A 13,572-nucleotide genomic window follows, 5' to 3' on the forward strand; every position below is an offset into this window, starting at 1 on the left:
ACGTTCGACGCATGCCAATAATAAAGTGTGAATCCCAGTGCAGAGGAACACAGACAAAAATGAGAAACAAAAATATTTAATACAAACAAAGGGTGTCCACGAGGGAAAAAGTACAACACAAATCAGAAAATCCAAAAAGGGTAGTAAAACAGAAAACACTGACAGCAAAAGGCTAACAGGAAACCAACTAGCACCACTACAACAAAAAAACACTGCGGGCAAACCGAGGTAGGAGCGCATAGCAGCACGTAGCTAATTAGCAGGTCAAGGCAACAACTCACGGTAAGAATATACATGGACCAGAAAGCAGAGAAAAGGAATGGTAGCGGGTAGCGGGTAGCGGGTAGCGGGTAAGCAGGAAGTACAATCTGGTGACGAGGTAATGCTGCTGCCGTGCTTAAGAAGGCCCCCGGTAATTGCTTGCAGGTGTGTTCAGGAATCTCCGCCCCCGCAGCACAGAGTGCACTGCAAACAAAAGGCAGACAGGCCGCAGCAGAGCGACAGACACTGAGCGTGACAGGTGCCAGTAAAACAAAAGAGACACCACAATAAAATAGACAAAAGGAATTAAGGCTAAGGAAAATAAGACGGAGCTACAGGACGTGCTGCAAAGGAAATAACTAGCTGGACTGGATGGCACAAGGGAAGGCCAAAAGCAAACTAGCATAATCCAGGGGTAAAGAGAAGGCACGTGGCTTGGCGTCTCAAGCATGAAGAATAGCCGAGTGCCATCCAGTTGTCACAGGTGAGGTGGGCTTAAAATGCAGATGATGATACTGATGAGTGGCAACTGCGGCACGTCTCGTAGCTCCGCCCAAAACGGGAGTCACCGGAATCTAAACAAGAATGACAATGTCAGAACAAGGGGTAACGAAGGGGTAAAAACAACAGAGAAAGAAAAGAAAACATGGCAGCCAAACCAGAGTCACAGCGCAGCATGACAGTTGTCATGATATGAATTGTCATGTCCGCCGTTTGTTGTGATCGGCTTTGAAAGGCATTCATCAATCATGTGTTTTTTTTATGGAAATTGGCTGATACCAGTCGGTGGCCGATCTATCAGGGCATCTTTAAAATATATGTATACTGTATATATACAGTATATGAAGACTGGAAGACTTTATTATTTATATATTGTATATATACTGTATACATACTGTATATATATATATATATATATATATATATATATATACTGTATATACAGACCTGATCAAAATCTTAAGACCAGTTGAAAAATTGCTAGAGTTAGCATTTTTGCACATTTGGATCTTAATGAGGTTTTAAGTAGAGCTACAATATGCAAAACCAAGAAGGGGAGTGAGACAAAAGCATTTGGAACTTGTAATTTAAACAAAAACAAAAAACTGAAATAGGCTGTTTATCACCTGATGAAAAGTTTAAGACCACAGGCTATAAAAGTCAAAATCGGCTCAAAATTTTAATTTTCTGTCAGGCATTCACACTGTCATGCCCTCCTGATGGCTAAAGATAAGAAGCTTTCTCTTTTTGAACGTGGTCGGATTGTGGAGCTGCATAGGCAAGGCCTCTCGCAGCGTGCCATTGCTGCTGAGGTTGGGAGCAGTAAGACAGTCAAGTCAAAAGTCAAGTGGTAGACCCAAAAAAATCACACCTGCACTGAGCCAGAGGATCCGATTAGCTGTCCATCGAGACACAGGGCGGTCTTCGACCCAAATGAAAGCTGTTGCGGACTGCAGCACAATAACCATCAGACGGCATCTGCGGGAAAAGGGTTTAAAAAACAAAAAACTAATTGAAAGACCTCGTCTCCTTCAACGCCACAAAACTGCCCATTTAGACTTTGCCAGGGAGCATCAAACATGGGACATTGAAAGGTGGAAAAAAGTTTTATTCTCTGATGAGAAAAAATGTGACCTTGACGGTCCAGATGGCTTCCAACGTTACTGGCATGACAAGGAGATCCCACCTGAGATGTTTTCTACCCGGCACAGTGGAGGGGGGTCCATCATGGTCTGGGGTGCTTTTTCATTCAGTGGAACACTGGAGCTTCAGATGGTGCAGGGTCGTCAAACGGTGGATGCTTACGTGCAGATGTTGCAGCGGGCATCCCGCAGGACTGAGGGCCCTCGTCTGTGTGGTAACAGCTGGGTTTTTCAACAGGACAACGCTGCAGTTCACAATGCTCGCTTGACCAAGGACTTCTTCAGGGAGAATAACATCACTCTTTTGGACCATCCTGCATGTTCCCCTCATTTAAATCCCATAGAGAACATTTGGGGATGGATGGCAAGGGAAGTTTATAAAAATGGCCACCAGTTCCAGACAGTTGATGCCCTTCGTGAAGCCATCTTCACCACTTGGAGCAATGTTCCCACTAGCCTCCTGGAAACACTCGCATCAAGCATGCCCAAACTGATTTTTGAAGTGATTAACAAGAACGGTGGAGCTACTCATTACTGAGTCCTACTGAGAACATTTTTTGTTCTGGTTTGGAGAGTTTTTTGTTATTTTTTGAGCGATAGTCTGATAAACAGCCTATTTCAGTTTAATTGTTGTTTTCAATAAATTACTTTTTCAAAGTGCTTTTTGTCTCACTCCCCCTTTTTGCTTTTGCATATTGTAGCTCTACTTAAAACCTCATTAAGATCCAAATGTGAAAATGCAAATTGTAGCAATTTTTCAACTGTCGTAAGATTTAGATCAGGAGTGTGTGTATATATATACACACACACACACACACACACAAATATATATATATATATATATATATATATATATATATATATATATATATACACATACACACACACACACATATATATATGTGTGTATAAAATGAATTGGCATCCTTGTGTAAAAGAGCACATAATTTCCCCATGCTTGCTGTAAGGCAGGGGTCCCCAAACACCGGGTCAATGGAAATGTTCAGGTGCAATGATTAAAAAAAACACAAAGAAAATCAAAGAAAAATCAAACAGTTTGTAAATATGGGCCATTATTTAATTCAAAAAATAATATACATTTAGAAATCCCACAGTTCTTGCATGTTTAATGCAAACAGAGACTTCTCCCACTTTGTTTGATGGTTCTTGAACACACCATCTAACTTTCTCCCACACTGCAGAGATAGACTACTATACTGTATTTTTCCCCTTTTTCTTTCACCTCATATTTGGTCCCAAATCCTGATAGTATGTAGGAATGCGCAAAGGCAAGATTTGATGACCTCATTAAGTGCTAATATGCACATTTGTGCAGTGCACCTCTCTGAAAAACAAACTCCAGGCTCATAGTGGTAGATGGTGGGTCTGTATTCATTTAGTGCTTTTAATCTGATGTTGTCCCTGTCACAGTTTTACACAATACATAATAAAAAAGATAAATTAGATCTCTATAATGTATGTATGTTTTGCTGATGTGTTGAAAACCTTTCATGGTGATTACCTAGCGTGCTGCTAATGCTATTTACATCCATTCTCATCTCCATTCTCTGTTGTGGGAGCAGAAGTGCAAGCAGGCCTTATCTGCAACTACGAGATAATGAGTCATCTTTTCTGTGCCTGGCTGGGGCGTACAGCCCTGTATCCAAGAAATGGTTGAAATCAGATTGGGCCAATACACCAACAAACGGGAAGTTTCCTGGGCATTAGGACCGCCTCCGTGTAACGGATACCAGCCTGTGAGGCTGCGCAAGTGTACGTTGGTAAAACCTCACTCCCTCTGCCTTAAGAGCTGCGCTGAACGCGAGGTTGACAGTCCGGGCTTTTGGCCGTGTGGTCAGCGCTCTCGTCTCCCATTATGAAGGTCCTGTTTTCGAGACGCGTAGCGCGCAGTGTGAAACAGGCGGGTAACATTCAAAGATTCTTATGATGAACAGGAACTCAGTTTCACTTCTGAGACTATTCAGACCTCCCAATATCTCAGTTGGCGGGCTGACCGTTCTCTCCAGGATTACAATTGCTTGTTTCTACTTCTTTTTAATGTTAAACTGTTAAACTTTACTTCAAACTCACAGCCTTATTCCGACAGCTGGTACAACAAAATCATCTTGGTGGGCCTTGCCCTGTAAAAGGGCCGGTCCTAACACAGGGAAACATTTGTGTCCGGCAGGTAATTGTTTTGCATAATCACTTATCGGAGTCATAGTTGATAGCACAATGTGACTCATAGAAGTTATTCTCATGGCACACCCCAACAGTCGTCATTATTGTCGTCTGTAATTGTTTATCATCACACCCACAAGAGCCATAGATTTGTAATCGGTAACAATAGTAAGGCGTACAGTAAGTATGACATGTACTGGGCTGATGTCTGCATTTGTTGTTGCCGATTTGCAGCCGAGACAGTGTTTCAAGATCTTGCAAGAGAAACAGCGACTAGCTCTCTGAAAACAAGCCCAAAACAATGGGGAACACAGAAATTTGCAAGCGACTTTACAAAAAAACAAGCCCAAAGTCTTCTAAAATAAGCAAATTGGCAACACTGAGCTGAGATGCGTTGTTTATACTGTATGTGACGTAACTGGAAAAGCCAAACATTTGCCCTTGCTGAAAGGAGAATAAGCTCCAACTAATGTGTTGGGAAGCACACAGCATATGGCCAATAATCGCATTGGGTTCCACCACCTAAATTAGGCCTGTTGATGCCACTGCTGTACAGTAAATAGTATATAGTATATATTTTATAGTATATAGTGTCCCGGACAAGATTATATTCGACTTCAGAGATGTGCTTTATTTGCCAATGAAAAATTGTCCTCCATCCCACTGCTGACAACAAAGGGATCCAAAATAACACTGTTGTAATTTCTTGTCATGACAGGAAGTGTCTTAATATTTGTGCATGAGAGTGATAGAGGAGGAGAGAGGACACAGGAAATGGATAGTGTTTTGCATGTCTGGAGTTGGTTTTGCACAGGACTCTGCTGTGAGGGCAATTGCTGACATTAAAAATGAACTTGTCTTACAAATCATCTATTCTATGTGTACGTTGGTAAACCTCACTCACTCTGCCTCAAGAGCTGCGCTGAACACCCAGCCAACAGCCCGGGCTCTTAGTCGCATGGTCAGTGCCCTCGCCTCTCATTACAAAGGTCTTGTGTTCAAGCCCCAGTGCGGGCAGTGCGAAACAGGATGGGTTACATGTATATTGGACCAAACCTGTAAAAAAAAAAAAGATATTTCGTCAGTTGGACAGGAATGATAGCATAGAAAGTAATCACAATTTTAAAAATCCACTGGCCGTAATGGAATTGATATGGAAATGATAAAAAATGTTTTTAAAAAGATCTTACAACCATTGACTTGCATTCCTAACTTACCATTTCAATGTGGTAAATTCCCAGACATGAAAAGACCCAAAATTGTGTTACCATATTTAAATGTATTGTGTGGAGAGATAAGGATACAAATAAAAGGCAAATAAAATACAAATAAAAGCTTTTCTTTAATATTGCAACTTCTATTAAAATGACATTATTTTTGCCATAATATTACAATGTTATTCTAGTGAAGTAGTGACCCTTTTGTCATTATATTACAACTTTTTTCTGAGATTTTGACTTTATCTTGATAAATTATTGCTAATTATTCCAATCTGCTGTTGTTTTCTTAGTGTTCCTACTCAATTATATTTGTAGACTATGCTGCTAGCAAATACAAACTATTAACTATAGTATTACTATAGCCATAAACAATTACTATGATAATAAAGATATAAAAATCTAATTATTTCTTTGGACACCCCTGACTTGTAACCCTTCTTTCTAGTCAACTCATGAGGCTTTTGGGTGTGGTTGGTAAAACAGCACCTAGGGCTTGCCCTTTGTGAGAACAATGACTGGCTCAGGCAAGCTCATGCAAATGCACACTCATTCCCCCTCTTACAGCCTTACCTTTGGCAATGGGGAAGTGCTGCCATCCACAGTAACACCCAGCAGTGAAATACTTTGCAAATACACTCGCCCTGTGCATGAAGAGGCATGCACAGCAAAGACTCAAGTTCTGTTGTGATTCACCGTTGATGAAGGGCACGCTGATGGCGTCAATCAGGTTGGTTCACTTTCTTGGGATTCACGAAAGAGGATACTCCCTCATAATACTGCTAGTAGTAGAAGTACTCTGTTTACAAAGCAGTTATTGGCCAAAGTAAACGTGAAAACATTCTTTTACACAAATTTTACACACAAATATTTTTTAAATGAAATATGACTGCTGGGGAAGTCCACCTAGTTTTCAGAGGGGTGTATCTCTAACGACAAGTCGATACACGTCCTTTTGGAATGCCTATCCCACCTGAGGACAAACATACCTTCAAGGCTGATATCATGTTGTTATGCTACAACATTGCCTGGCCTAACAACCGCTTATTTTATGTAATTTGTGCACTTAGAGTGTGCTTTTATTCTTGAACAATTCCACTCTGCTTTTGGCCAATCAGCTCTTCCCTGACCATGTGCTTATAGTGTGTGGGTGGAGAGACTTCACCTGCAGACACACTTCCTACTCCACCCTGTATGTTCTCAGGTGAGAGGGGAGTGTTTGTCAGTCACTGTCTGGGATTATTTCTTGGAAACTTTCAATAAACGGAGTCTCTTCTTTACTGGATCCAAGGTAAAGTATTTTATTACCCCCCCCCCCCCTGAAACCAACATTCGTGTGGAATCACATGTAAATATCACAGACTCAGTACTGTTTACTGCAACGTCAATTTCTGTGTGTTAAATGAGATTTAGGTGTTCATGTGACTTTTTCTAATGTGACCACAGTGGCTTATCAAACAGAATGAAGACTTTCTCGTGTCTTTTCGTGGTCGTTACACAACGTTGCGACTAAAAGTTGATTTTATTCTGTTTTCTTCATTCCCTTCACACTAAAAGTCTCACGGATCTTTCAAAAGCTATTTCAGGATATATAGTCGACGTGTGATTTTTTGCATCGTGATGTTTGAAACGCCACCGCACTTGCTGCTGCGCTTCTTGCTCGTGAGGTTACCTAGTGGTGGGCGATACTGTAAATATCGGCGTCGAACTGATACCAGAGTCGATACCTATACCTGTTATATTGTTAAGACTGTTGATTTTATTGTACCTTTACAAGTGTAACATTACGAACAGCACAACGAATACACACATATTTGCGAAAAGAAATAATGAAAATACATTAAAAAGGTAGCGATCATGACTTAGCATCGATCCGAAAAATGATACAACTATTGGTATCGATTGCGTCGATTATTTGTATCGATAATTCCAGCCTCCACAGTTTTCGTTGCCTCGTGCAAGTGGGCGGTTACCTCTGAGCGTACACGCTGCAAATAACAATACCATAATATTGATAGTGTACATAATACATATTTCCACTTTCAACATAGAAAGACTGTTGGCAGGTTTTGGTGAATTGTTCGGTATATTTATTTATTTATTTTACGGGATTAGTCAGTTATGTAAAAACGATGTAAAAATTCCGCCACTGGCGCGATTGTTGCTTGAAAACAAACGTCTAGCTGTGACAAAAAAAGCCTACTGCTACTGCCTCAATCTGAGGAAAAGAAGCACGCTTTGACAACTTGTATTGTTAATATGTAAAACATGTAATGACAAAGATATGTTTTAACGGAGGATGTTATCTTTGTGGATTGATATCTAAACCATTTTCGTGTTCTTTAATGTACGCGCTTTTAACCATTCGACGTGCTTTTGCCTTCTAAAGGGCTGAATAAGTGGTAGCTACTAGTCGTGCCTATCCACGCAACAGCGCAGCAGAGAAATAGATGAGGGATATATTTGCTTTTTGCACGAAGCCCGTTTAGCTGCCTTTATACGATGGAGCGTCAAGATGAGCTAAATGGTGCCATTGAGAGCTTAAACCATCAGAACGCAATGGAGGAGCCTGGTAAGAAAGTATTTTTTTTTGCCATAATAGATCCCACTGTATGATGGAATTGTGCGCATTCGGTAAAATAATTTTATTTAAGACAACGTATTGACTTTGAACGTTATTGTTTCTAACTCCTTCTTCATATGCACATGCCACAAGCATGCATGAATAAGCGAAACAGAGGATGTAGATTGCCCATAGATGTGAAAGTGAGTGTACAGGCTATTTGTAGACATCACTGGTATCCAAAGTGCAGCCTGGGGGCCATTTTGGGCACGCAATTCGATATTAGTGATGCTCCAAACACACAAATGATCCAAACACAATAAAACACATGCAATGGAAAAATGCTCCAGTGACATAAACCAGGGGGCCATTTTCATTATTGGCCTGCAGCACATTCTACAAATATAAGAAGACATTTTAAAAAGGCAAAATCAGCAGTAATTTAAAACAAGAATAAAGTCAAAATATTAAGAGAAAAAAGTTGCAGTCAACTTTTCATTTTATGAGAATAACATCGTAATATTATGAGGAATGTCATTTTAGTAGCATAAAGTTGAAATATTAAAGAAAAAAGGCATTATAAAAAACCCAAAACAACAGATAAAATTAGAATGTATAAGAAAACTGAATTAATTGGAAAATTAAAAAAAAAAACCAACAGAAATGGAAAAAAAGCTAATTTTAAAAGAATAAAGTCAAAATATTAAAAGAAAACAGTTGTATTCTAATGAGAAAAAAGTCTCAGTTTTTGAGAATTTATGGGAAAATAATGTCATTGAGAGTATGAGAAAGGAAAAAACACAGCAAAATAATGTTGTAATTTTTGGTTTAAGTCAGGTTGGGGAAAAAGTTATATTATGGGAATAAAGTCAAAATATTATGGAAATAAACATAATATTAAACACATGTAAAAAACACAAGACTTGTAAGAAAATTATTTAAGAAGAAAGTTGAAATATATAAAGCAAAGTGGGGGGAAAAAAAGAGCAAACACCGAAGTTGATACTAATAGTACGCTTTTGCACCTATATCACAAAGCAGAGATGCAGTATTTTTTGTAAATTTATAAAACTTTTTAGCATATCTACATGTGTTGTTTTACAAACTATCAAAGTGGCCCTCGCATCCTATCATTTTTCAGTATGTGGCTCTTGCTGGAAAAAGTTTGGACCAAAAAACACATGAGAGAAATGCTGTAAGTTCACTAACAAAACAGAATAGTTAGCCAGGCTACCTGAGGAATATCCGTCTTTAAAGACATGAGTGGGACGACCACAAGAAAGTTGGCGGAATGAAAATGTAAATTTTTATTGATGTCTTTGTTAACGTTTGCTTGTAATACAGCCATCCTTCCTCACTTCGCCTTTTGACTTTCACGGCTTCACTCGATCACGTTTTTTTCCAAATATATTAATTTAAAAATAATGTCACGATTTTTCACTGTTTCGCGATTGACTACGGCGTATCATTAGTCAAAGTTATCCATATTTCAGAAAAATTGCCTAAATGAAGTGTGTAGTCAAACCATTAAATGAAACAAACCGTAGGCTAAGGGTATCTGTCTGTGTGTGAGTATATTATGTCTTATTTTCGGTTATTATATCTACTATATTGTGTAATAGGAGTGTAAAAGTGACTATAGGACTGTTGTTTTATGTCTCTAATAATGTGTGTGTGTGTGGGTGGGGGGTCATTTTCAGTTCAAATAATCAACAAAATAAAAATGATTTACAGGTTCATGATTAGCTTATGGAGGTTATCAGGTTATCAATACTCTGTAACATAATGGTAGTTCAGTGTAATGTCAATTTTGTATCAATTCTAAATTTCTTCTCCAATTGAGAAAAACATTTCTGGCACCGTTGAATCACAGGCACCGCATCCGACTTAGTAAGATCGTATGAGTATGAGTAGTCCTAAAACTCGTAAAGCACATGTACCGGAAGTCATGAAACATCATTTCTATGATGAAAATGTGGCATTTGAGAAAATTGTGAAATTTTTCCACATACAAATATACAGTGTTCACAGCCCATGATGAAAATCCATGGGAAAATCATAGCCATATTGTAGTAATTAAGAATAAATATGTCAGTTTTGAACAATACATTCCTGCCAAAAAAATACTCAACAAAGTTGATTCTGACATATACAACTCAACTGAACTACCACAGTTGTTCGCAGTTTGAGAGCAGCACTTGTATGTGTGTGTGTGTGAGGGCATGTGCGTGCGTGTGTGTGTGTGTGTGTGTGTGTGTGTGTGTGTGCCTCGGAGGTAAGGAAGAATGTATACTTTGTAATGTGTATGTATGTAATATGTAATACTTTTACAAAATGTGCATTGATAAACTGAGCAATGAAAAAGACTTACCTCATGGGTGGTAATTCCAAAAAGTGTGACACATTGTCAGCATGACATAGACGGGCGGGGAGGCCGTGCTTTCATTCCCAATGAAAAATTAGAAACATGATTAATGAAATGTTTCTGTTGACCATTGCTCAGTGTTGGGAGTAATGGGGTTAAGCGTCACGAACACGGACCGGTATTGTTTTCCAGTAACTGGTAATCTAATTAAAGGTGCTGTCTGCTTGGGGGTGTTAACTTTCAAACGTGTAAGCAGAGACAAATACCATTGAATTCAAGAAATAACTCGTAGCAAAACATGGAGGTGGTGTCAGTGTTGATCTCGCTGCCACATCGTGTCTTTGGGAACAATCATGTCTTCACTGAAGGTAAAAGAAACCTTAAATGTTCATTTGTCCCTTTCATTCATCATTTATATAGATTTATATGCATTTAGAAGTGTTTTCTGCATGTAAAACTATTAACTACTAACTCACTGCTTGACCACTCAGCTGATCTGTCTGCCCCAGGCTGTGACGAAGCGCATTGGTTCAAACCCTTACTTATATACTCTTACCATAAAATCAATCATCAGTAATTGGAGCTGCCATTACTACCCACAAGATGTCCACAATTTCAGGTTATCCATAAATTTGTGTATTTGGAACAATAGAATTTTTTTCATCAACGGTAGTGAGTAGTTGTATTAGTTGATAGTTAGATGAGATGAAAAGACAGTCATGTGTGTTTTCCATTTGGAAATACTTTGATGTTAACTTGTGTCATTTTGAGCAAATGATTTCAGTTCAGCAAACAAATGACTTAAATATAATGTGTATTGTATCCAAATAATTGAAGATTGTGTTTAGACTTTTGAAAAACTGTGTTGTGATTATCTGTTTGTATCTAGAGTTTTGAAAGTTGAGCAAAAGATTCGGAGGTTAGTGACAAAGTGATTGTAAAAAACTGTAATCTCATGAAATATCTCTCAAGGTAACACACCACTACAAAGCTAAATCCCAATTCTCTGACATGTTTGAAGCTTTTTCCAAAAAGTAACATAATAACTACATATTATTGTATATTGTATATTTTTAATGTGTTATTTCCAGCTTTATGAAGACCTATAAACATGTGTTTTCATTCACCCTATCATAGTCTCTGCCATCTATTGCGTGTATGTTTGGTTTGGTTTGGTTTAGTTTATTTGAATATATATAATATATATATATATATTATATGGAATACATCTCATGAATCATTCTTTCACAGTTCCACATGTCCAAAAGGAGTAGGAAGAAGCAAAGCTTATTTAATCCTACTCCCCATTTATTCCACATCTTGTACAGTACATATTATTGGGTATGAGGATTTCTTCTGCAATTGCCAAATAACATGATTTTGGTTTTGTTTAAGTTCAGTGATAGTCTGTCGTTATTTGTACATTTGTCATGTGTAGTAATTATATTTGAAAGAAAAAATAGAATAAATATGAATTATATGTAAATTTGAATTATATTTAGGAATGTCAAAAATAGATAGCCTGAATGTCCTGACTAAGGTGATTAAATCCATCTCGCTGTACCTTTCTCAGGCTCTCCCACACTTAGCCCCAAGCTGGAAGATCTCAGTATTATGGATAGAAGTGACAACTATTGGCCAGTTCCTAATGAGGAGAAGAAGTTGGACATGGACAACACCAAGACCCGGGATGACAACTCTATAGTAGGGAACTTCATCTGTGTTGTTATGTGAATAGGCGGGGTTAAGGATAATGACGAAGGGAAAGTAACTGGCGATCAGTCACTGAAAACCCTTGAAATAAATTATGGGTACTATTTAAAAATAGTGGTGCTCTTCTAAATGTTGGTTTAATGTTTTATAACACTGCTTAACCTTGTCCTTACCAAGTGGTCACTAAAATTTACCAGTATCTCATTTTTATGCTAACATTGACCAATAACATCAGTTGGCCAATCTTATCAGGCATCCCTACAGCAAACACCTCTCGTCATCAAAAGGTAAAGTGGAACCTCGGTTATCATATACACGTATGCGCTGTTAGCGTGTTTTCTGGTTAACATAAAAAATTTCAGCCAAAATGTTGCCTCAGTTTACATACATTTTTCGGTTAGCGTACAATATGGGACGCGTCTCGTTGCGTTATTAACACACTGTGTGAGTGCATCCGTGTTCTTGATGTATTTTAGCATCCTGTTAGTTTGGTAATACATGGAAACAGGAAACGGAAATCAGCTCTGTCGCCCGTTTATGATGTCATCAGTGGTTGACTTGGTAGTTCTTTGCTAACGAACGCAGTTACACAACAAGTCTCAAAATTGAAAAACAGGAACGTTTGTATTTTGCTATGAGTTTTTTATTGAATTCAATAGTGTTTCTCACCTACAATCTCTGCTTTTCTTTTGATCACGGCTGCAAAATAAGACAAAATGGAGCGAAAGAAAGTTGCAAGTGCCAGTACTTCAATAAAGAAGGTGAGAAGTACTATTGAATTTAATTAAATAAGTCATAGCAAAACACCGAGTTGATGTCCGTGTTTATTTCACTGCCACTTAGTGTCTTTGGGAGCAATTGTGTCTTCAACGAAGGTAAAAGTCGCCTTAAATGTTCATTTATCCCTTTCATTTGGCATTTATATGCATTTGAAATTGTTTTATGCATGTGAAACTGTAAATCTATAAAAATACGTTTTGTGTTAACATTTTTGGAACACATTAATTATATTTACATTATTTCTTCTAGTAAAAATGTATTTGGCAAGAGTATGCTTTGGTTTAGGGCCGCACGCTAGTGGTTAGCATGTTGGCCACACAGTCACAGTCAGGAGATTGGGAAGACTTGGGTTCAAATCTCCGTTGAGCATTTCTGTGTGGAGTTTGCATGTTCTTCGGTTTCCTCCCACATTCCAAAAACATGCATGTTAGGTCAGTTGTTCCAAAAACATGCATGTTAGGTTAATTGGCAACTCTAAATTGTCCATAGGTATCAATGTGTGTGAATGGCTGTTTGTCTATATGTGCCCTGCGATTGGCTGGCGACCAGTCCAGGGTGTACCCAGCCAGCCGGTTCACTGTAATGGATACAAAAGGATTGTTACAATATTGTATGAGGTGCAATTAGTTTATGCAATAATTTCACAGAGACTGAGAATGTGAAAATATTGTTAAATGGTAGAAATGTGGGGAGTGAATCACACTGCCTGCATGGATGCCAGGCAAGTCAACCACTAGACCAGGGTTCTTCAGTTAAAAGGTCCGTTTATGCAATTTTTTTCACGGCGACGGTCCGAACCTTATTTTGCCTTAAATTGCGTCCAATAGACTACTTCATATGAATATCAAA

General features: G+C 38.5%; 1 protein-coding gene across 3 annotated transcripts in view; it reads left to right on the forward strand.

Moving 5' to 3' along the window:
• Nucleotides 1-6,447: 6,447 nt before the first annotated feature.
• Nucleotides 6,448-13,572, forward strand: part of ano1a (anoctamin 1, calcium activated chloride channel a) — a 79,092-nt gene continuing 71,967 nt past the window's right edge. For 2 of the 3 annotated variants that reach the window (XM_054769626.1, XM_054769627.1), the window contains exons 1-2: nt 6,636-7,874; nt 11,804-11,934. In XM_054769626.1, coding sequence (XP_054625601.1) covers nt 7,805-7,874; nt 11,804-11,934 — 201 coding nt within the window. In that variant the 5' untranslated portion in view covers nt 6,636-7,804. Of the gene's footprint in view, nt 6,594-6,635; nt 7,875-11,803; nt 11,935-13,572 lie in introns of those variants that run through there. The other variant, XM_054769628.1, reaches the window with a different exon arrangement.

The sequence above is a fragment of the Dunckerocampus dactyliophorus genome, chromosome 3 (assembly GCF_027744805.1).
Source record: "Dunckerocampus dactyliophorus isolate RoL2022-P2 chromosome 3, RoL_Ddac_1.1, whole genome shotgun sequence".
NCBI lineage: Eukaryota > Metazoa > Chordata > Actinopteri > Syngnathiformes > Syngnathidae > Dunckerocampus > Dunckerocampus dactyliophorus.